This window comes from Physcomitrium patens, chromosome 2 (assembly GCF_059467195.1).
Source record: "Physcomitrium patens ecotype Gransden chromosome 2, ASM5946719v1, whole genome shotgun sequence".
Lineage (NCBI taxonomy): Eukaryota > Viridiplantae > Streptophyta > Bryopsida > Funariales > Funariaceae > Physcomitrium > Physcomitrium patens.
The window spans coordinates 2,327,929-2,350,598 of NC_143411.1; the positions used below are offsets into that span (position 1 = coordinate 2,327,929).

General features: G+C 37.3%; 3 protein-coding genes and 1 pseudogene across 13 annotated transcripts; 3 read left to right on the forward strand and 1 right to left on the reverse strand.

Annotated features, from left to right (window-relative positions):
* Window positions 1–294: 294 nt before the first annotated feature.
* Window positions 295–3,883, forward strand: LOC112273263 (protein CHROMATIN REMODELING 35). Its single transcript, XM_024501792.3, has 4 exons — window positions 295–588; window positions 690–1,504; window positions 1,767–1,910; window positions 2,032–3,883. The coding sequence occupies exons 1-4, from the start codon at window positions 462–464 to the stop codon at window positions 3,781–3,783; spliced, it is 2,838 nt and encodes a 945-aa protein (XP_024357560.1). The 5' UTR covers window positions 295–461; the 3' UTR covers window positions 3,784–3,883.
* LOC112273268 (uncharacterized) lies at window positions 3,705–7,397 on the reverse strand. Of its 9 annotated transcripts, none has more exons than XM_090257016.1 (8): window positions 6,822–7,384; window positions 6,238–6,383; window positions 5,753–5,936; window positions 5,337–5,552; window positions 5,061–5,132; window positions 4,848–4,884; window positions 4,654–4,703; window positions 3,705–4,537 (listed from the first exon to the last, which is right to left on the reverse strand). In XM_090257016.1, exons 1-8 carry the CDS (start codon window positions 7,055–7,057, stop codon window positions 3,904–3,906), a joined length of 1,575 nt encoding a protein of 524 aa, XP_090113142.1. In that variant the 5' UTR covers window positions 7,058–7,384; the 3' UTR covers window positions 3,705–3,903. The 9 variants fall into 9 exon arrangements, with proteins under 9 accessions (XP_090113142.1, XP_073387398.1, XP_073387413.1 ...); XM_073531297.2 differs by having other exon boundaries at window positions 4,632–4,703; window positions 5,074–5,132; window positions 6,822–7,376; XM_073531312.2 differs by having other exon boundaries at window positions 4,632–4,703; window positions 5,074–5,132; window positions 5,753–5,943; window positions 6,885–7,365.
* An 8,232-nt stretch (window positions 7,398–15,629) lies between these two features.
* Window positions 15,630–17,734, forward strand: LOC112295654 (uncharacterized). 2 transcript variants are annotated; one of them, XM_024547507.3, is made up of 3 exons: window positions 15,630–16,018; window positions 16,570–16,648; window positions 16,779–17,734. In XM_024547507.3, exons 1-3 carry the CDS (start codon window positions 15,920–15,922, stop codon window positions 17,231–17,233), a joined length of 633 nt encoding a protein of 210 aa, XP_024403275.1. In that variant the 5' UTR covers window positions 15,630–15,919; the 3' UTR covers window positions 17,234–17,734. The 2 variants fall into 2 exon arrangements, with proteins under 2 accessions (XP_024403275.1, XP_024403285.1); XM_024547517.3 differs by having other exon boundaries at window positions 15,721–16,145.
* On the forward strand, window positions 17,718–21,220 carry LOC112272880 (geranylgeranyl transferase type-2 subunit beta 1-like; annotated as a pseudogene). Its single transcript, XR_016506564.1, has 10 exons — window positions 17,718–17,766; window positions 17,910–18,110; window positions 18,417–18,491; window positions 18,729–18,799; window positions 19,081–19,226; window positions 19,491–19,615; window positions 19,990–20,130; window positions 20,295–20,370; window positions 20,564–20,650; window positions 21,135–21,220. The product of XR_016506564.1 is annotated as a geranylgeranyl transferase type-2 subunit beta 1-like (transcript).
* Window positions 21,221–22,670: the final 1,450 nt, after the last annotated feature.

Below are 22,670 nucleotides of genomic sequence, written 5' to 3' on the forward strand. Positions count from 1 at the left end.
TGAGCCAGTAATGGTTTCATGGGTACAATAAGCCTCATGGCATTGGAGCGCCGTCGCCGTCGCCGGCACTGTGCCAAGCTCGAGGCTGATGAGGAAATGCCGCCGTAGTCACGTCGCGGTGCCGCCACGGTCCCTCGTCATGATCTCCTGCCGCAGGTTGCATGTCCTGTCTTTCTGGCTGGCTGGCTGCGTCCCTGCAAGGCGAATGTAAGTGGCGGCGCACGACTGTCCTCTTAACATTCTGGGTCTGCGCGTAGGGCGTCGGTAGACTGTGCTACACAAATCCTCTTTCCTGATCCGGGAGGCGGCAGTAAGAGTGCGAGCACCGGCGAGATCGACTATGCGTTGACGTGGTGTGATTGGGGGCGAAGGTTTCAGTCAGTGCTGGCCGTTGTGTTGCAGGGAGAGGTTGGAGAGGGATTGATTGATGGGTTGACTGAGGAGAGAATGTTGAGGTCAAGATGGTTCATGTAGTTGTTCCGAGGATGTCCACGGTGGTAGTCGATGGTGTAGGAGGAGATATGGAAAAGGTCCGAGGCAGGCGGAAGAAGGGTCATGTGTTGGTTGATCAAATTGCTGAGATCACTGGTAAGGTTCGATTTCTGGTTGTGGCGAGTATTCTGAGGTTTGCGGAGTTGGGGAGAGGGGGTTCATCCAGACTTGATGAATCTGAGTGCATTTGTGTGTAGGGAGACCGAAGCGGAGCAAACTGGCGTCGGATGTAAGCCGCTATGGCACGGAGACTGTGCCAATCACTGATGTGCTCAAGGTTAACCGGACCACTCTCAAGGATGCCCAGTTAGCACTGGAAATATTGAAAAATGCGGGGAAAAGTTACTCTCTTGAGAAACGTTTTCGTAGTCCACTTGATGGGAAGGGATCGGGGGGTACTTTAGCAGACGCCGTTGAAATTGATGACGATGACGAGGTGCAGATTACTAGTTTTGTCCCGAGGCCCCCTCTCCCTGCGGAAAAAGAAACGAACAATGACAGAGAGAGCGGCAAGCTTATTCAGGAGAACACTCTCGATGAGGAGGACATATTGGGGCATCAGATACTCCTTAAAGAAGTGGATATTCCTGTAGTTGGCATCGAGGACGTTCAAACCGCAAAAGACAGCCCTATGGTCACCAGTGACAGCGATGACAACTCTCTCATGAAGACTTTGAACACATTGAAGTCTGTAAGACGTGCAGCCACAAGTGCTCTCAAAAAAATCGAGGGTGGCAAGGGAGCAAGTGCTGAAGAGAAACAGGCTCCTGCAAGAGGTGGAAAGGGTGGTGGAGTTAAAGAAGCTAATGAAGAGGAGGATTATTTGAAGGAGCAGGTGTTTGGCTCTCCGAAGAGAAAAGAATCTAGAGCTGTGGTTTTTGCGGAGTCCTACGGTAGGGGGCCTGATTATGAGGTCGAAAATGATAGTGACAGTGACAGAGAGGTGACTCCGCCGTCTGGGGATACTTTGGACGGCATTTGGGAGGACATTGCTGTCATGAGAACGCAGATGGTATTACACCCTTCAAATTACTTTCATAGAGTAGAGATTTTTTCGCAGACCCTGCTGCAGGTTGAAGTTTTTTGAACCATGATAATTAATAATAATTAAAAAATGAAATTTATATTGTGGATTGACGTGATTCTCCTTGAGTATTAATTCTTTTATGGTTATTCATGTCAGTTGCTTAGCGTCTAGATTGATAGAAATGAACGAGATTGACAGGGCCTTTTGTATAAACACATTGACAAGTTGGAGAACCTTTTGTGTACAGGGAAAGGGCGAGGTTAACGTGGAGGAAGTGACAGAATCCTGTGAACATGTCTACGAGGTCAAGAATGACGTGGGCAGAGCTTGTTCTCAATGTGGATTGATCAAGGTCGACATCAAGGACATGACGTTTATGTGGCGCAGACCGGTACCCCATTAAACTTTTCTGTACTCTTTAGATCTATGTTTACCTTTTTCGATTCAAATTCAAGTGATTAAGTAGCACTTGCTCATTAATATCTGGGGATCATCCCTGGTGTTTCCTCCAGTGTTCTGTGCGGAAGGCCTTTGTCAGAGGAGAACGACTTGATAACTGGAATGACAGTGGCGACGGCGTCCTGGAGGAAGACGTCAGGTTGGTTGGAATGGCTCAGCTAGAAGCGCATCCTTCATTAGAGAATGCGATGCACCCACATCAGCTGGAAGGTTTCAAGTTCCTGTCCAGAAATCTTGTGGAGGAGGATTCAGGTGGCTGCATGTTGGCATTTGCACCTGGCACAGGAAAGTCTTTTCTCATCATCAGTTTCATACAAAGCTTCATGGTCCAGGTTCCAAATGCTAGACCCATGATCGTCGCTCCCAAGAGTATGCTTCGGCCATGGATGCAGGAATTCAAAAAGTGGGAGGTTGAGGAAATGCTGGTGCTAAACCTGTATGAAGCGGATGACCATGTGAAGATGCTGAAGCAATGGATGGCAACCCCTAGCGTGTTGTTAGTAGGGTACTCGCAGTTCATCAACCCGAGCGGTGAAGTTGGCAAGTATTTGACGGAAGGTCCTGGTATGATAGTAATGGACGAGGGACATCTTGCAAGGACAGAGGAGACGAAGATTCTGAAGTCTCTAACCAGAGTGCACACGAGACGTAGGGTGCTTCTCTCTGGTACCCCATTCAACAACAACTTCGAGGAGTTTTACACGACTCTGGAGTTGGTCAGGCCCAACTTCATGAGTAGAGCGAACGCCCAGATGTTTCCAACTTTGAATACTTTCCAACAGATCGTGGACACCAAGATGAACTCCAAGCAACCTGTACTAGACGGCCAGCTGCTCAAGAGGTCCACCAACGCTGGAAGGAAGGCGTTCCAGGATGTGATTGGGGAGAAGTTCGAGAGTGGCAAGTACTCCAATATTGCCAAGGCTCTGCAGCAGCTGAGAGTACTCATCGAGCCCTTCGTGGCTTGGCACAAAGGCCAAATATTGAACTCTCTTCCAGGCATCACTGACCTTACGATTATGCTTGAACTGACCGCTCAGCAGCTGGAACTTGTGAGAAAAAACAAACAGAATGAGGTCCGGGACAGTTTACAAAAGAGAGCTGCGGCTATCTACGTCCATCCCATTCTAGAGCCAGTAGCAGATGGTGTCAAACGAAGTCAGAGGGATCCTCGTTTGAAGGGGGATGTGGATGTCAAGGCGGGTGCAAAGTTGAGGTGGGTACTTGACATGGTGCAGCAGTGTAATGATGCAAAAGAAAAGCTTCTTATTTTTAGCGAGTATCTCTATTCCTTGGCGTTGATCGAAAACATGGCTGTACAGAGGATGAAGTGGTCCAAAGGCTTACAGATACTTAGGCTAGATGGATCACTGCCACCACAGGAAAGAGAAAGAGTTCAACACAAGTTCAACACTGATCCAGAGGTGAGAGTGTTGTGTGCCTCCATCAAGGCGTGTGGAGAGGGCATATCACTTGTTGGGGCTTCCAGAGTGATCTTATTAGAGGTCCTTTGGAACCCCTCAGTCCCGAGGCAGGCTATTAGCAGAGCGTTCCGAATCGGCCAGCAGAGGAAAGTGGTGGTGTACCGCTTGATTGCTGCAGGTACATACGAGGAGATGAACATGCACGCCGCCGCCACACGGAAAGAGTGGCTATCAAGGTTGCTATTTGATCCTACGATCCCATGTGATGATCCAAACAGCATTCTGTGGGACGTCACAAAAGATTGCAGTGACTCATTTCTTGCTTATAAACAGAGCAAACTTCGGGAGGGAGTTCGCAGCATATATCAACGAGAATTTTAGGATAATTTCTATCAGCGTACGTTCGTCAAATAATGACCAATTGTAGATACTTTTTGGATATAGGAACCATATATTGTCGGGTCATGAACCATTCTGATAACTCGACTGTCTAATGGTTGATCACTGCCTTGGTTTCGTTCGTCTCCTTCCTCCACCATTCACGTCCACTGAAAACTCTTCCCCCGTAGTGGTCGAGCTTGCTCCAGCGCCAATATTGTCATTCTTCTTGTTGGACGCTTCGAATCCAAATGACATCTGATTACTACAAAGGTCAACTTTTCTCAACCTGATTGTAGATCGCCGTGTGAATAAAATCCATAGACAAATCGATACCGTGGATCCCGCAGACAGTGCGACCAAGGCCATCCATACCCATTTGGCATTTCTGCGCATACCCGGGCAATTGTTTGTTGCAACTGTCTGAAAAATTTCAACGAAGGATTGCCGCAGCACTGCGCAAGTGTCATTTGTTGAAGGTTTTTCCTGGATGGACTTGTCCTTCTCGATGTGATTTAGGTGTCCATCGTCATTTTCGAGTACGGAAGTCTCATGGTATCGTTGGTGAATGCCATTCACAAATTTGTAATCTGGAAATTGAGTCTCACCGTCTGCTACGGTTAACAGCTCACCAATACTTAAATGGGAACTAGAAGAGTTGAGGTCAGAACCACATTTCATGATCATATCAAAGCTGCTGCCAGGCCTGGGGTCGTCAGCCCATTCTTGCATTGCAACACAGGTATCTCCAATAACCCTGCAAGAAAATCAACACATGATTGCAGTCCGTGAGCTATTGATAGACAGATATTATTTGATGAAGAAGTTCTAAAAGGTAATCAAGTGTTTACGAGTAGAGGAGGAGGAAAACACCGCATAGGATCCAAGTGCTCGTGACCAGCAACCATCCAATTGTTACTAAACTGTGAGAACACAAATCACTGTTAAATTAGTTGCAAGTATTCAATTGAACAATCATACCACGATTTGTAGCTCATTCAAATAGAATTATTTTATGAAATGAGTGCAGTTTAGATAAACTTCAATGCAAAATTCAATGAGCTTACGTGTATATAACTGGTTTGATATGATAAATAACAAACACTGGCCCAACCGACAAGCCCAAGTGTAACAGTCCATCAAGATTTGAAGTATTAACCAAGCAAATAATTGCGACTAGGCAATGTTTTTCTCACAACTCAACATTCAATTTTACAAATTAAATTCCAACCATGCTACTGTCATTCTTAACAAAAATTGGTGAAGAAGAAAATAAATACATTTGATCCTCACCGAGGCCAATCAGGGCAAGAACAAGCATGCCAGCGCAAAGAATAATAAGGCCTAAGCGACTGCAAAATGCACACATATTATTTAGAGGTCGTGTATAGATCGCCTGCTCAGCGAATGCAGAAAGCTTTACCATTAAAAATAATAAAAAAAAATAAAGAAAGAAGGAAAAAAAATAAAATAAAATAAAATAAAATCGAAAAGTACACAGATTCATAAATTGAGTTCAAAGTGAGAGCGTACAAAGAAGACTAAACGTCACCCACATTTCATCCAGAATTGCAAGAATTTCAGTTGAGATGCTATTTGTTGCACTCTCCATCTTCTCAGCGGCTTGAGCAGCAGAAGGAGCAGCCATGGGAGGCACAGACGTCACACTCGCATCCACCGCTGCAGCGAACTGAGATATCAGGTATTTGAACACCGTGCTCAAGTCGGAATGCAGCCCTTCTTGTCCCGTGAACAAGACCCCACACCCCGTACTGCCACCCCACATACATAATGGTATCAAAAAAAACATCGTAACTCGTCATTCAAGAACAACTAATATTGAGTAACCATTCTACCATAACACTTGTTTCTGTAAGGATTGACAACTTGAACAGATCCTCAAGAGTGCTGAGAGCGAAATAAGCTTTGAGACAGAACCAAATTCTTAATAGAAGGTGATAGAAGTGCGCACATGGTAACGATGGTGAAGAACATGAGTGAAATGAGGGTGGTGAAGTTGCCAACTCTGTCAAAATTAGGTGTAGGTTTTAAATGTTCTTTGCAGCAAACCAACATGCAGCCCATAACGACAATAATACCTAAACCTAAAAGTAAGCACAGCAACCCAATGACAAATCCTGATATCCCTGTGAAACCTGCAGACTGCAGCCAATTTTTCAATAAAAGCGAAGATCAATTCTAATGCCATTGCATTCACAACTGTGCAGCACAAGTGTAAGTAAGTAGAATTCAAATGACACAAACTGGGCATTCTCGGATCGTCTGGATTCCGGAATGCAAGAATTACAGTAATCAATAACTTAAACGTCTTCACTTTTCTTCCACTAACACTTCAGATTATCAGGATTTCTGTGAAAATGATAGAAAAAAAAGATGCTGCCCGGAATTCATGAAAACTAATTCATTATAAGCAGTTAAATAGAAAAATCACATTACCGCCAAGTAGCTCATATTCATGAAGTTCCATCCTCCATGGTAGGTTCGGAAACTGTTTAGAGGATCCGGTCGTCGGGTGCGCTCTGCAGCTAAAATGTAGATGCTCTCCGCCGGGCTTGGTGATGGATTGCTCATTGTGAGTCAAGCTACACTTCAAATTGCAAATTCAATGAGGGTCCATTTCATGAACCATTTGCAACCACACTTCTATACTAAGAGAAATATGAAATCTCTCCCTCCATCATTCAACAGCGTTACCATAACTTCCATACCATTCCTAAGCTCAACATTAGCTATAGCCTCGTGCCCTAATCGACCATAACATCTATATGTGCAGGTGGGGATACAATCTAACATCCCTTGTTCTGGTGACTTCAGCTGTTGGAGTAGAACATAAAATAACAAGTTCTTTTTCTAAAATTCACTGTTCATGATCCCACTTCATCGGTGCAGAGCCCCATGCAAAGTAAAAATACGGCCCTAAATTGTCATTCTAAGGATTAATATTCATGCAGCAAAGGATTTCTCCGCAGGGAATTGTTGCAATATTCGATGGAGGAAGCTAATCGATAAGATCAAGAGACCTATGGCTGTGTTCGAAATTCTGAGCGGCACCCGAAATTGCATTCCTGTGAAGGATCGAGTACCATTGGAGATTGTCACGTGTCTGGAAATAGATATGGAACTGCATCATCTGTGGATGAATGACGTTTTTTTCTTGTTCTGCGGAATCGTCGAATGCTCCCAGTGAGAAAACTTCACTCCATTGACACTGAAACAGATTTCCATGAAAACTTGCTCTTTTGTCGGCGTGATGCATGGAATTCTACTTCCCGACTAGTGCTCTGAATGGTTGTCATCGTGAAATGCATCGTTGAGCATTCGGGGGCGAGAGGTTGTCGACGTGATCACAGTTGTGTTTTCCTATCCAACATTGATTTCTTTTATGTAAATTATTTTTTTCATACGGAGAATTTTTTTACTTGTATTTGTAAATCTCACTCTGTTGAAATAGTTGTGAAAACAACCCCTCCAAAGAACCTCAAAGTTTTTGAAGTATGACAAACATTGTCACAAACTATGAAAAACATGTTTTTGTGACAAATAGTTTGTCCTTTTGATTCTTCTACAAAATATAATCTAAAAATTGTAAATTCATTAAGTAGCAGACCAAATGTATATATAAAAAACCAAGAATTAGTATCACTTGTATTTAGATGGAAATTGTCTAAAAATATTAACCAACAACCAAGTTGAAGCAGTGTAGCTTATCTTGAACATCTATACATTTTTATCCTATATATAAGAAAGAAATAATGTTTCAATTATTTTGCATATAAATTATATAGTTTTTTGTATAAATATATATATAGTAATTATACTAATAGATATACTTATATTAATATATATAATTATCAATAATTGTACATATTATAAATCTTGCATTTTTAATTCTTTTATAATTTTTAGCAGAATTTGAAGGAGTAAAAATTACAATTGGAGTATTGGAATCAATAGACGGTTTGCAAAACCTTTAAAAAGCGTGGAATACTAATATTCTAAGTAAGGATTAGAACAGGTTCAACTAGGCAACAATTTTTGCAATTTATTAAAAAAATATAATTTTATTATAATCAAGAAAATAATTGGAGAGCTACAATATGCCTTCAATATCTTGTTAACAATTTAATTTAGTGTATTTGATTAATTAGTTTGTAAGAGTTAAACTTCACCAACGAACAAACAAAGTATATATATATATATATATATATATATTTAATTTAAATTGTTTAACATGATATGTCATTGGACTTGGCATTTATTAAATTTGTTGTCTAAATATCATAATGTATTACAAATTACACTAACTAATATTCAATATATAATTATCTATTATTTAAAATCAACAAACTATTCTTATGAGTTATGTTAAGGAATATTTTTATACATATTACAAATTGCTAATTTAAACATCAACCTTGATTATTTTTAACAATTAATTAGAGACACAAACATTTAATTTTTATAATAATAGTAATAATAATAATAATAATAATAATAATAACTCTATCTTTATTATGAAACATCTAATTATTTGCTACTCTCCACATTATTTTATTTCCAACTTTAAAATTTCAAATGGATTACTTCATCATACAAAACTAGCACAAAACCATTCAGTTGAGCACAAAAGATTATTTGTAGATAATAAATAAGAAACTTTTTGCAGGTTATGCATCGTTTTTATTATTATTATTATTATTTTATTGTTAACAATTTCTTTGATTTTGGCCAACAGAGAAGGTTTCTTTGCCTCTTCGCCTTACACCTAAGCTTCCTTATTATGTTATACAGATTGTTCAAAGATACTTGACAAATGTGTCAAATCCATTGAGAAGGTTTGCCTATAATGGATTTGAATCGAACTAGCTCAACCAGTTCTAACTAGTGTCACCCCAAAACCACTCGGTTTGTACGCAGTGAAATACTTCGAGGATATTTTATTTCAGTCGTGATATGCTTGGTGCTGTGCAATGATTTCATAAAAATCAAAGTTTGATGAGTACCATCAGCCTTAATGGCCTCTCTGCCGATCATGAACTCTGAACCACGACGTAATAGCTGGAGATTGGTGCTTCTGGGTTTAATTGTAGTCTTCACAATGCCTGTTACTTCAGATATGCTTCTCGAAGACAATCAGAGTGGACATCATCGTGGTGCATGTTGATTCTGACAAAGAGCTAACTGCAGCTTTTTTGCGTATGTTTAGAGTTTCGTCCAGTGTTGTCAATGTGGCCCATATCAAATAAGGGTCATCGCCAATGTACCTGTACGCACATATTGTACAGTTAACAATCTGTTTGGCAAGTACACATGCAGTCCAATCATTTACGTTTGTGTGTGTGAAAAAACAAACACAGGAGTTAGACCGGGAAACATGGCTGATTCTGGTGATCTCCATCACCTGAGGAATTCTGAGCAGATTGTTGAATGCAGTCATCGAATGTGTTCCCTACCAAACTTACCTCTTGTACTCTATTCTTTCCTTCAATTTTTCGTCATCTCCTGCAACAAAAGATTGATCAGAAAATGTCAAGCCAAGTGGGCACAGCTCAAGTACTCTCAAGCAAAGTAGACAACCATCTTACAGCGAGTTTCTGAGGAGCATGTGATTGTGGTTATTTGCCAGAACAACCGTTTCGTATCCTTCTTTTGACTCACATTGAGCTACAAACAAGGCTCTTGCTAGTTGTCCTCCATAATCCCTTACTAAGTGATATGTTTCCCTGTAAACACACTCCGGATGTGAGAAGATGCTTTTGTGAGCAAAACTAAATTTGCATTGCATCAGAGTCCAGCTTGAGTAGTAACTCAGTATTGCTTTTTTCAGAAGGCAGTTTTTTCATACTATTTCTGCCGCATGCCAGAGCTATAAGCTTCAAAGATTCGCCGCACTTTCCACTAATCTTGATCTGGGTTTATAAGGGCAATGAACCGTTCATTTGTGTCGGTGTTTCTCGCTTTTGTGTTGCTTCCTTTCCACATTTGACATCCGGATGGTGGATATTTTTCATTCGTAATCTAGGATTTCATCCATTTTATCTCCATCATGTATGGATGAAATTATATATATGTGATGAAATAAAATTACAAAAGTTTGTAAAAAATTTAGAAAATTATTAGATGGACACCCTCCTACAATAGATCTCTACATACACACAATAATATCAATGGTTTTTAAAGCAATAGATTTGGAACTTATAATAAATAAAACAAAATGTAGTGAATTTGCAAATTGCACATTCAAGAAGAAAACTTATTAATAGTGTGGTTTGTTGGATAGTGGTTTTACAATTTTCTTAGCATAGATAGGCAAAGAAGGGAGAAGTCATTTTTTTATTTTTATTTTATTTTATTATGATGTATTTTAATTATTGAATAAGCTAAAATAGAGACAAGGATTTCTAAGTATCTTTAAGGAAATCTTAAGGACATATAAATCATTACAAAGGATATCAACAAACAAATTAAGTTCTTGAAGAATTCTAATACTAGTATTGATCCATGGTCCAAAACCCCTAGAACCAAGTTAATGATTGATGGGAGGCTAAGGTGATCTGACCTATCACAATTAATTGATGAGCTGAGAAGTAGACATATAATGTCTATTAATCCCATTAGAAGGCTCATTATAAGTTGACTAATTACACATATATGTTTGAGTGGGAAGCTACTACCTAAAAAATAGGAAGAAGTGGCATGACTAAAATATAGAAGGAAGGAAATTGAGACACAATAAAGGAATTTTTAGAACCATAGTCTTTGAGTATTGCAAGAGTGAGCCAAAAATAGAATCTTGGAGCCAACTTAAAATCAAAGAAAATAGTGTAAGAGAAGGAATAATCTAAGCACGAGACTTTAAATTTGACTAAGGAATTGTAAGGTAAAATAGAGGATAGAACAATGATATATGTTGCAAGGCAATTGAAGAACTAGATTGCTAATCACAATAATAAGAGCCACCTAAAAATCCACTTTTTTGCTCAAATTCTGCTTGATTGATCTTTTCAATGCATGAAATGAAACCAATGGAGTATAGCTATATATGTACTTTTTTATTATTAGATATAAATATTTATTAAAATTATTATAGTGTTTCATAAATAAATTGGTAGTTTATAAATGAATTAAAGAAACTATGTTAGAATATAATATATTAGCAAAGTGTTGCAATATTAGATGAAAGGTGGTTGTGGCACTAGATTGCAATACTAGACACAATATTGTGGCATCCAAATATAGGATTGGGTGGGATTTGAGGTAGTTGAGGAAAAATAGCAAAGTTGGTCAAGTATGATGTTGAGGCTATATTGCAATGCTCGAAGGTTTCTTGAATAGCTACTATCTTTATTTGATGTTAGTATGATGTTTTGCAGTATGGTGAAAGATCAATTTTAGGAACAAGGTAGAGGTATTTCTTTTCTACATTAGAAGCTTAATTTTTAAATATAGTTGAAAAAAAAGTATCATAAATCTCTTAATTTCAATGAGTTGTATGCTTTTGAACTACTACCACAACATTTGGAGAATGAGGCATTCCAAATCTATGGGAGATAGAGTGAAGATTACTCACTTAAATTGCAAGAAGTGAAGTATTATTAGAGATAAGAATAGAGTTTATTAGAAGCTATCAAAAAAAAAGTATAGCCTTATGGTTGTTGTATTAGAAGAAGTAGCTTCTTTAACAAGCGATTGGGAGAATTTATTCCAACTTCCCTTGCTTGTTATGAAACCCCTTGCTACACTAAAGAGAGTAAGCACATTGGATGGTAAAATAGTAAGATTTATGAAAGAATTGTACCTTGCCTAACACACTTGGTACTTGTATTAACAAGCTCAACATATTGTAGAAAGATGATTTGAAACTTTTAACTAAGGCTCAATTATGGGACTGTTTTATGCAGAGCTAAGAAAGATTTGTTATCTCCCAAATGGGTAAAGTCTACTTTTGATTTTCTATTAAGATCATAATAAGGCAGAATATGATGTATGTTACCTATAAAGACATCATAAAAGATATCTTGGCATTAGCTATAAAGGGATGCATCATTAGATCACAAAGTGTAACTTATGCTAAGCACATTGTTTTATTGGACAAAAGAAATAATTTATCAATTAAATTTATAAAGAAATAAAAGAAATATATTTATAGTAGTAAGGTAAATCCCACCCCATAATTTAATGAAAGAAAGAAGGAAGGGATAGTTCTATTGGATCTTATAGAGAAAGTTGATAATGTCTATTTTGTCTCTACAAAGATACCTTAGGTAATTTTTTTTATAAATTAGTGTTCTTGCTAAAGAATCTTTTATTATCATATTTTATTATATTAAAATATTATTGATTATAAATAATAACATAGATCTATTCCATTACATATTAGCCACACATTATATATATATTATAATATTCTTTATTTTTTATCTTAGCTATAGTATAATTATACTAATTTAAATTCATAAATAAAATTAATAAAAATATCAATTCAAACCTAGATTATTTATAACTTTTGAAGTATTTTGGTATTTAAAGTAATAAATATGTCATCTATTTTCTTTCAATATGGACCAAATTTTCTTATGTTTTAGTTTTTTCTTTCAAATTCTAAATTTATATTTTTTTACTTAAATTATCCATATAAAATAAAATATTTTATATATATATATATATATATATCTTAAATCAAACGGCTATACTACAATAAAATAATATTTACAAGTATTAAGATAGTGAAGACATAAATAAATAAGATTTTTCATGGTAATTAAATAAGATAAAGATAGCTCCAATTTTGTCTTTTAAAATCATTGGCAAGAATAAACATTCTTATTTAATCTTATATTAGTTTATTATGTAAACCATAAAAAAATACCTATATATATAATATACTATTTAAATTTTTATTTGTATTTAAATTTAAAAATATATGTAACATTTTTTAAAAATCATACTAAATTTGAAGAAATTTTAAAGTGGTATATAAAAATATTTAAATAAAAATTACAAATATTATCAAAATATTTATTAATTAATTTCTTCAATAAGAATTCAATATCTTGTAGATTTCAAGCCTTTTGTATTATAATATAACCATAAGGCTGTCTTGAGGTGTATAAATCAATGACCATCTTTGTAATTATTGTTTTAATCTTTTTAACAAAAATGTGTGTTTTAGTCGATGTGTGAAGTTGTACCCATCTTCACAATGTGCTTAATGATTACAAAAAAAAATCTGTAGAAAACTCTCAACTTATTTTTAAAATATTATGAAATAATTTCTAAATAAGGACAATAATCTGAAAAGATCAAGAATTCCACACCAATGACAAGCCCCCTACAAATCTCACTATAAAAAGAATTTGTCATGAATTTGATTCTTTGATTAGCTGTACTATTTTCTTACAACTCTAATGACTCCCATATTTTTTGAAAAATAAAATAAAATAAATAAATAAATAAAATAAAAAATCTCCCTCTAAAAAGGTGTAAATTAACCCATACATGTGATAATATCTTTACAACCTTAACAAACACTGTCTTGTGCTGATGAATAACTGGCATGACTTTTTCTTTATTTAATGAGCTGCCCAACTTGAAGCCTGGCCTCTGCATGGCCTCTTCACCACCACATAGTAGAGGAACACTTTCATTGCAATTCGTTCACACAATCTCTATTTACACCCTAACATGTGAAAGCTTTCCCAGAGCACAAAATACCACCTTCTTCACACAATAAAGACACCCATGTGATGGCTTGCTAATCACGGATTCAAATGAAGAAATGCCCCAAGGCGAGAGCGAACAGAAAGAATAAAAAACATACAAAACAAAACCATAAACCAAAAATATATCTACAAATCAAACAATGCAGAATTTTCACACATAGATACAAATAAGGGCAATATCTCACAAGTAGGGCTTGTTGTTGAGGCCTTTCCATGAACATTCCACCCTATTTTGGCGTGGAGTTGAGGAGTATCCATTTTAAGGAAACAAGTCACATTTTTTTCTCGTTAAAAAGGAAGGCAAGTGATGGGACTCCTGTTTGAGTCACGGCTCGCTGGATAGGAAGAGCCACCTGTCAGATAAAGAAGTGACGTGGCACTCCACGTCGAATTTCCCGCCATACGAGACTGCCAGCAAGGATTTTGTCTTTAAGCTGTTGGGCGTTGGGCTGCCCTTTCAGCCGCTTTAAAAGACTGCTTGATCTTTTTGGGTAGTTGGTGGATCACGGCCAGAAAAGAGTTACAGTCCACGTTGTCGTTTTGTGCTGAATGAGACAAAAACGAGGATGAAGAGCTGATGGCATTTAATGAAGTGACTGGCTTTGTCGTTTTGTGAGTAGTATTATGATGCTGTGGAAGATTTGAACTCTAAGTTCTAGGATCGGTATTTATGTGAAGAATTGCTCATGTAATAAATTTCAAGTGTGAAAAACTGACTCGGAATCGTCGGCAATGTGTTTGAACTACCAAAAGATGGCAAAGTGTGTTCTTCCATTCATTGTATCGAAATGCAATAAACTTTTGTATAAAAGTGACTGTTTTGGATTGTTTATTGTATGCATGTATGTATGAATAAATAAATAATACCATAACTAATCATATTGTAAAAGTAGGCAAAATATTGGATGATTTTAATTGTGGTTTTGACAAATTTTTTTGTAAAAATTAGCCACTGAATTAATTAAATATATAAATAACACAAATAACAACAATTCTTGTAAATATTATAAGTAGCATTCTTTATTCACATGCAAGAGTTTTTGACGATTTATCTTATTTCATTTTATTTCAATGTTTTTCAAACTTTTTTTTTTTTATTTTTGTAAAATTATGTTTTGTGTAATATTATGATTTTTATTGCTTCCTGCATCATCTATACTTTAAAACAAAACCAAATAAAGAAAACATTGTCAAAGGTTTTAAGGATTGTACTATTTAGATTCATAAGTTTCATTACTTTCACTATTTATTGGTTTTTAACCATTATTAGCCAGCATTATAAGCATTAAATTTTTAATTGAGTCTTCAAAGCATTCTTTGGATATAAAAATTCAACATATTATATCAACATAATGATATCTTAACACATTATTCAATATAATGTTGATATACACAAATGGATGTAAAAAGTTGATATAAAAAATAATATGTATTTAGTATATCAAACTTATAGTTAAATTTAGAATTACGTGCACTTCTTTAACTTACAACTTAATGTTCAATGCTACTACAAAATTAAAAAACAATGATAAAAATAAAATAAAATAAATAAATCTACAATCCACTATGAAAATAATCATGTTATGACAACATATTTCAAATATCCATCATATAAAACAACTTAGGTGTAAAATAAAGACATAAAAGTAGCCTTCTCATTGGCCTAATACAACATAAAACTAATACAGTACAAACCTAATACAATATAAAACTAATACAGTATAAATTAATACAAATACAATACAAACCTAATACAATACAAACTAATCCCAAACACATATTTCCTACGAATTTTAATTCCATATTTCATAACTTTGTGCAAATGTGTTGTTCAATAAAAACCGAGTATTAAGCCAATTCGTATTGATTAGAGGCTGGAAGCGGAGGAAATGCCACGTTGTCCACGCCCACGCCCAAGCACGTTAACAAAGAGGATAGATAATGGCCCTATTCTCACAGCGAAGGGGAGGCGCGACGGGAGTGTGCTGACGCTGGGTCCCGAAGCGGCAACCCCCGCCGCGTCTTGGCCGCTCCACCAGGTACCACAATCAATCTGTCGCCAATCCCTCTCGCGCTGCTGCCCGCAGCTTTCCCAATCCGCACTTCTCGCACTCCGTGTCCTGCTTTGGAGCTTGATCCTCTCGTAGATGGGGATAAGGTGGCGTTTCCGACACTTGGGTAGTTAGAGGGATTTTTGTCACAGCCGCGGAGCTCCGGTAGGTGGATCGCGGAGGCGGGGTGAATCGTGCTGGATCGGCGCTGTGGATCGCAGCACAATGTTGAGATTGAGGCCCATGGTTTAGTCTGTACCAGGAAGTTGTTGTAGAGTGGGTGTGTGAGGTTTAACGGTCGAGGTTTCCGGGAGAAAAAAGGAGAGGAAGAGAGAAAGAGTTTTTATGCGGTGCAAGCGGTTGCGAGAGCGGATGGCGGGGGCTAAGACTCCGTCGAAGTCCGCTAGCAAGAGCAAGAATGGCAATGGGTCGTATTACGAACAAGTGAGTGTTGAGTCATTCTACCGCGTTTTGAGTTTAGGAGAAGATTGTTGTGTAGACAGCATTGGATGGGGCGACATGGAGTCCCGCACACGTAGCGTTTGCTTGGTGGAGACGGACCTCTTTCATGGTGCGGCATTCTGCTCGCGCTGTATAGTGTAGTTGTAGATTCGTGTCATTGTGCTTGCTTCCACTGCTATTTCCTGTGCTCACCGTACTTCTGCTTGAGTGAGGCTATAGCGCGCATTGAGGGTGAAACCGGTAGCTGAGTGGTTCGAGTGCAATCAGAATAGGATTCGAGTGCAATGACACTTGTCTGTCCGACACATTCTGTGCTCGTTGTTTCGGCGACCTCCCACGCCTCTTTTTCTTTCCCCTGCATTTTCTCTCTCTCTTCTTTAGTCTACATGCAATCATCTCATTGATAAGGTCGTTGACGTTGCCTACATCGATCGCGTTCAATGGTTGTGCGTATGAGCACGTTTTATTTATTTATTATTATTATTATTATTATTCATTGAGAATTTGGAACTGTGTGTTTGTGGATGGCGTAGATACTGGCTCGTCTCTTCAACCGGTTCGGACGCTGCAAGAGCCACCAGAAATTTCTAATGCTCGGCCTCGATGGAGCAGGTTCATCTTCGGTTTACGATTCCTTCTCTTCGAGTCTTCTGAGTGTGTGTGTGCGCGCGCGCGCTGTGTTCTAGCTTTTTTCCATAGTCGACAACCTTGGTGAGCTAAGCAAAGCCTTTTCGTGTTGCAGGTAAGACGACCCTTCTGCGCAAACTGAAACTTCTTGAGCCTCCCTCCCAACCAACTGTGGGGTTCAACCTGGAGTCGCTTCAGTACCGGCAACACACATTAGTCATATGGGACGTGGGCGGCCAAGAGAAGATCCGCGCACTCTGGCACCACTACTTCATCCAGTCCCAGGGCTTGATTTTCGTTTTAGACAGCAGCGACCCCAGCCGAATTCCTGAGGCTAGGAAAGAGCTTCAGAAGCTACTCCATGAGCCTGAACTTAAAGACGCGAAGCTACTGGTGTATGCTAACAAGCAGGACGTTCAGAACTGTCTCAGCGTCTCCAACTTGGTCGACATGCTCGACTTGTCGATTGGCGAGGATCGACAATGGCATATGCAGGGGTGCAGTGCTAGCACCGGGAAGGGCGTCTACGAGGGCCTAGACTGGCTGGTGGACGCATTGAGACCCTGCTAATCCTTCACCATGTAATTCTCCTGATACTCTACGTTCTCACTAGGTTGCTACAATTAGACCAACAGCAGCAAGAGCTCGGATCGGCTAGCTATGTCGTCCTCCCTGCAATGTCAAGGGAAGTGATGCTGAGATTAAGACGTCTAGACATCTAGTTTTTCCATGGCATCGGTGCTTAATTCTTCTACCGTGTTGTGATCAATGATTTAACACGACAGCGTGGAGCGTCTCGACGTGCATCTCACCATGGTGTCCCATTGTGTATCAACAGCATCTTGGCGTCTGTGTCTGCTGCAAGAAAGACGTCACGCTTTTTGGCTCCTCATTTTATTTTATTTTATTTTTCGAATACCTCTGGGAATAGGTGCTTGGGTACATTGAATTCGGTCAGTTTCTATGTAGAGTATTTTATTTTTATTTATTTTTATTATTACTTTCTTCTATCAAGTGAAAATAATTACACCGGCTATCCAGTTCCTGCCGAAGTATGGTGTTTTTGCGGCATTTGTTGATGGGTACACGAGTGCCTGAGTCAGGTCATGGCCATGTTTTCTATTTGTCATTTGGGTTTATATTTCTGACTTTTCTATTAACGAGCTCACAGCCATTCGTATGTATGCCCACAGCAGGATCTCGGTGAGTTAGATTGAACCGCATCTCACTTGTGTGATATTTGCAGAGGCGGATGATGTGGATGGTGGAAATAAATTCTTTGGAATATTGACATTTGGCAAAACTAGGACTTATTTTACAGTGCGTGCACCCTGGTGTGGAATGTTAAGTGACTTATTTAGCATTTGTACAGTGATTGAAACATCCGAAGAGAAGGGGATCCATGTGCTTAATGGGAGCACCTTTTCTATTTTTGCGGTGTTTCTCGGTAGTTGCGTAAAGAATACATTCTATTCCTCGATCTTCATGGTTTTCCTGAACGAACATCCGCATAGCATGCTTGTGGTATCTTAAATAATGAGCTTTTAGTGAGACCATGGTAATGAAGGCGGAGAAAACTTCAGGTGTCACCAACACGCAGTATTTTTAGTAGCTTGTGTCACAAACATCAAAGACTGCAGACTACCATCTCCTTGATAACTTTCTCTTGAAATTAATCGCAGCCCCTGTATTCAGTAACATGGGTTGATTACATGGTTTTTTTTAAAGCCCTTGCATTGTGAATGCTATACAGAACTAAGGTTGCCCTCGACTAGCCCTGTAATCGGTGTTTCATCGCGAATGAAGTTCAATGCATGGCTTTTAGCAAGTTAAGTCTGAAATCGATCACCCTCACTGAGAAGATTAGTTTTCTAGTATATTCACAGAGCGTCGAGACTCATTCATCAGATAGGTTCTGTTGATCCAGTTCTGCAGTCCCATCTTTTCACGAACCTCACAGTCGGAATCTTTTGTGTAGTGCTCTTCATCCCACCGTTCTCTCTCTCTCTCTCTCTCTCTCTCTGTATGTGTTGCTTGCGGAGTTCGTTCTTTACTGGTGCAGATTGAGGAAGATTTGCAGCAATAGGGGAGCTATATTTGGATAAGCACGTGAATTACATCAAATCTCTCGACAAGGTGTGTATTGATTAGCTTCATGAGACGAATGCAGATAATTTAGGGTTTCGATCTGTGTGTGCTTGTGGGTTTTGGTAACTTTGGGAGAGAGGAGCAGTGTCGATTGGATATGAAAACATCGAATGCAGTGCAAACATTCTCCATGATAAGGCGAATCGGGTTTTTGGATGGTGTCGGAGTTATGCTGTACAGTTCTTATGCTGAGATTTGAGTTTTCACAGGGGTAGAAGTGTGGTGGATCGTTGAAGGATTGTGTGCGATGGGCTATGGAATTTTTGTAGAAAAAGGATTTCGATGCGGTGGTGATGGAGCACCTGCGTATGAGCGGAACGTACTGGGGCCACACCGCGCTGGACATTATGGGACGCCTTGGTGATATGAACATAGATGAAATTCTCATGGATTCTCATGTGCCAGGATGAGTGTGGTAGGCATTTTCTCTGATTATGGATCAAATTTTGCATAAGTACAGCTAATTGCAATTGGCCCTTGCGAAACAATTTTGTGCATTCCTGCTTTGCTTATTTTGGGAATGCGCATTTTGCTTTTCTCTCGTTTGGCTGTGTGGATTCTTGATCAAAGAGGCATTGGTGTAAGGCAGAAGATGCTCTTGCCTGCAAGCCTGACTGTTCAAGTAAAAGCATACCTGCATCCTGATTATTGAAATGTCCCTGCAAATCGTCGCATGCAGGAGGATTTGGATGTAACCACGAGCACGATCCGCACATCCTGTACACGCTAAGCGCTGTACAAATTCTGGCTCTGTTTGACAGGCTCGATGCTGTGGACGCAGATAAAATTGCATCATGTTCTAATTAGGTGAATGAATGCAGTCTTTTGTTGTGTTGGAGCACTTGCAATAAGCGGTGCTCTTCACCACGTTGATAAAGATCTGTTAGGCTGGTTGCTAGCTTAAAGGCAAGTTAAAGCGGGGGGTCTCAATGGCCGCCCTGAGAAGCTCCCAGATTGGTTTTTGACCAGAAACTGATCTGATCAGTATTTCTTCCGATTTTGCACCATATTGTCAATGGTGCCACTGTAATCTTCGAGTACAAGAATCAGTATTGGTGACCAGCAGATGGCATTCTTTGAATGCTTCAGTAATTTCTAGTAACTTCCATATCTGCTTGTAAAGGAGGCATCCGTTCTATGACGAATCACGCTGACATTGATCATTTTCAGCAATCTAGATACGTGATTCAACACTTGATGTTCAGGTTTTGACCGAAGAGTTTCTTTTCAGGTTTGCTATCCTTGCTAGCCTCGTCATGATGGATCGAGTGCATTGGATTGACAAGAAAAAACTGGAGCAATTCATTCTTGACTGTCAAGTTAGTCTCTTCCTCGAGCATCTTCACACATCCTTCCTAGTCCTGTTTCTCCCAATAAGCACTCCCATGTCATATGCGCGAATAGTTGATTGAAGCATTAGTTGGCTGGATAGATGTTTCTGTTGAGTTTACCAAGTCACTCAGGCCTTTGTGTTTGCTCGCAGGATCCTAAATCTGGAGGAATATCTGACAGGCCAGACGACGCTGTTGATGTTTTCCACACTTTCTTCGGTGAAGCAAGTGCTTAATCATTCTCACTCTCCCAAGTTAATAATAGAAGAGCTTCCTTGTTTCCTACTGTTTTCTTTTGCTCAATTTTTTTCTGCTATTCTAACGTGAATTGATCGTTCTATGTATACTGAAAGATTGGTGGATTTTACTGTTAGCTCAGTAAATTGAAGATGGCTTCTTATGGAGTATTGTAATATGGCAGGATTATCGTTGCTAGGTTTCCCAGGACTCACCGCCATTGATTCTGCTTATGCACCTCCAGTGGATGTAGTGGGCAGAGTATTCTATGGTAAGAAGAAATAACTGCTATCCATTTAGTTTTTGCACTCAAATTTTTTGTGAGTATATTAGCTATGGTTGAAATTATGCTTATAGCGTATGAACACTCTGATAGATTTGGATGCTAGAATAAAGCAGTGCATCCATGTAAATAAATTTAAGCATTCGTGGATCATTGAGTTTTAAATTTTTTTTAGGATTTCCAAAAGTTCCAAGACAAGGCTTTCCTGTTTTTAGGGAAAATATGGGTTATGAGACAATGTGAGAGGATTTATATAGTTGTTCTAACCCAAATACTAATTGGTTGTACAAGTTTTTATCTTTTTTCTTCTTTTTCTATTTGTCTTATTTATTTATTTTATTTTATTTTATTTTATTATTATTGATTAGAAGAACAAATTGAAACTAATAAATAAGAGGAAATTGCATTGCAATGATTGTTGCCACAATGCCACAATGAAATGTGATTAATCTTGACTTACTTTGCTTTGCAGATTTTTTCCATAATGTAAAATTTATCGTACTTGGTCAAAACAATTGATTACCATCTATTTTTAAATATACAATTCAAAACAAAATAATTTGTTTAATTTATATGCTTCAATATATATATATATATATATATATATATTTATTTATTAGATAGTTGAATGTTATTTTTCAAGATAACATTAATGAAGAATATGTAATGTAAAATCTATTATTGCTTATTTTCATGTGTCACCTCTTCATAGACACATATAGTATTTAAGAAAATAGAAGTGAATAAAAATGATTAAAAGCATGTACAAGTAAATAAAAATTAATTAGAAAGACAATATCTTGTAAAAAATTGTTAAAGTTTTATAAACATAAACTAGGTTTATATATGCAATGTTTTTATTGAAATATTTTAAGGATTTTTTTAATTAAAAAAATTATTACAAAAGTGTCTTACAACTTGGATGCTTGTTTCATAACTCTTTTAATACTTCACAAGCTTCTACATAGCCAATAAAGTTTTTACTTAGTTTATACAAAATGAAATAAGAGTTGTACTCAATCTTATAAATGATTCTAAAATAATCCAACCTTTATAATTATCTTTATACTTATTAACCACTAATAAAGAAATACATCTTTGATTACTGAGACTGATAAATAATCAAAGTACAAGATTTTTAAGTTAAAGCAAACATAACTTAACATAATTAGAGTTTGAGGATTTAATTTTTCAAATAATTTTATCAAGGTATTCAAAGTCTTTCAAGTTTTGTTTTGGTATAAATTACATAATTTTTTTAAACAATTAGCATTAGTGCTAAATTATAAAACAAGAGAAGGTTTCAAAAACCTTATGTAATTCGTTTTTTTTTAAAATAAATTTGGTCACTATTTTTTTTTCTTCTTATTTATACTTTATAATCTCTTAATATAAAATTATATATATATATATATATATATATATGTGAGTGTGATACATATATATGTATTTTTTTAATAAAAATTAACCACTTCTTACCTAATACATCTCTATATATCTATCCATATTTACTTGTTTATTAGGAATGGACATCCTTAAATTGCTTTAGAATCAACATACTATAAACGAAATAATAACATAAAATATAATAAAAAAATCCTATTACAAACAATATTATTGAGAATCATACAAATACATATTTGTAGTACTTCAAAAAAAAAGTAGAACAAGATGTTATAATTAAAATGCAGAAATATATATATATATGTGTGTGTGTGTGTGTGTGTGTATGTATGTATGTGTGCTTATGTAAATAAAAATAAAAAACATATAAATGTAAAAATAATTATTATAACTTATTATAAAAAATAAATTAAAAATTTATATAATAATACTAAAATGTGTATATATATATTCATCTACACAAATATATTCTTTTAATACAAATGAGTTGTTAGAATATGTTTCAATCATCAAAATTATCATACACATTAAAATATGTTCAAAAAACAATCTTACATATAATTATTTTCAATACATTTGATCTTACTCTAATTGAAAATATATT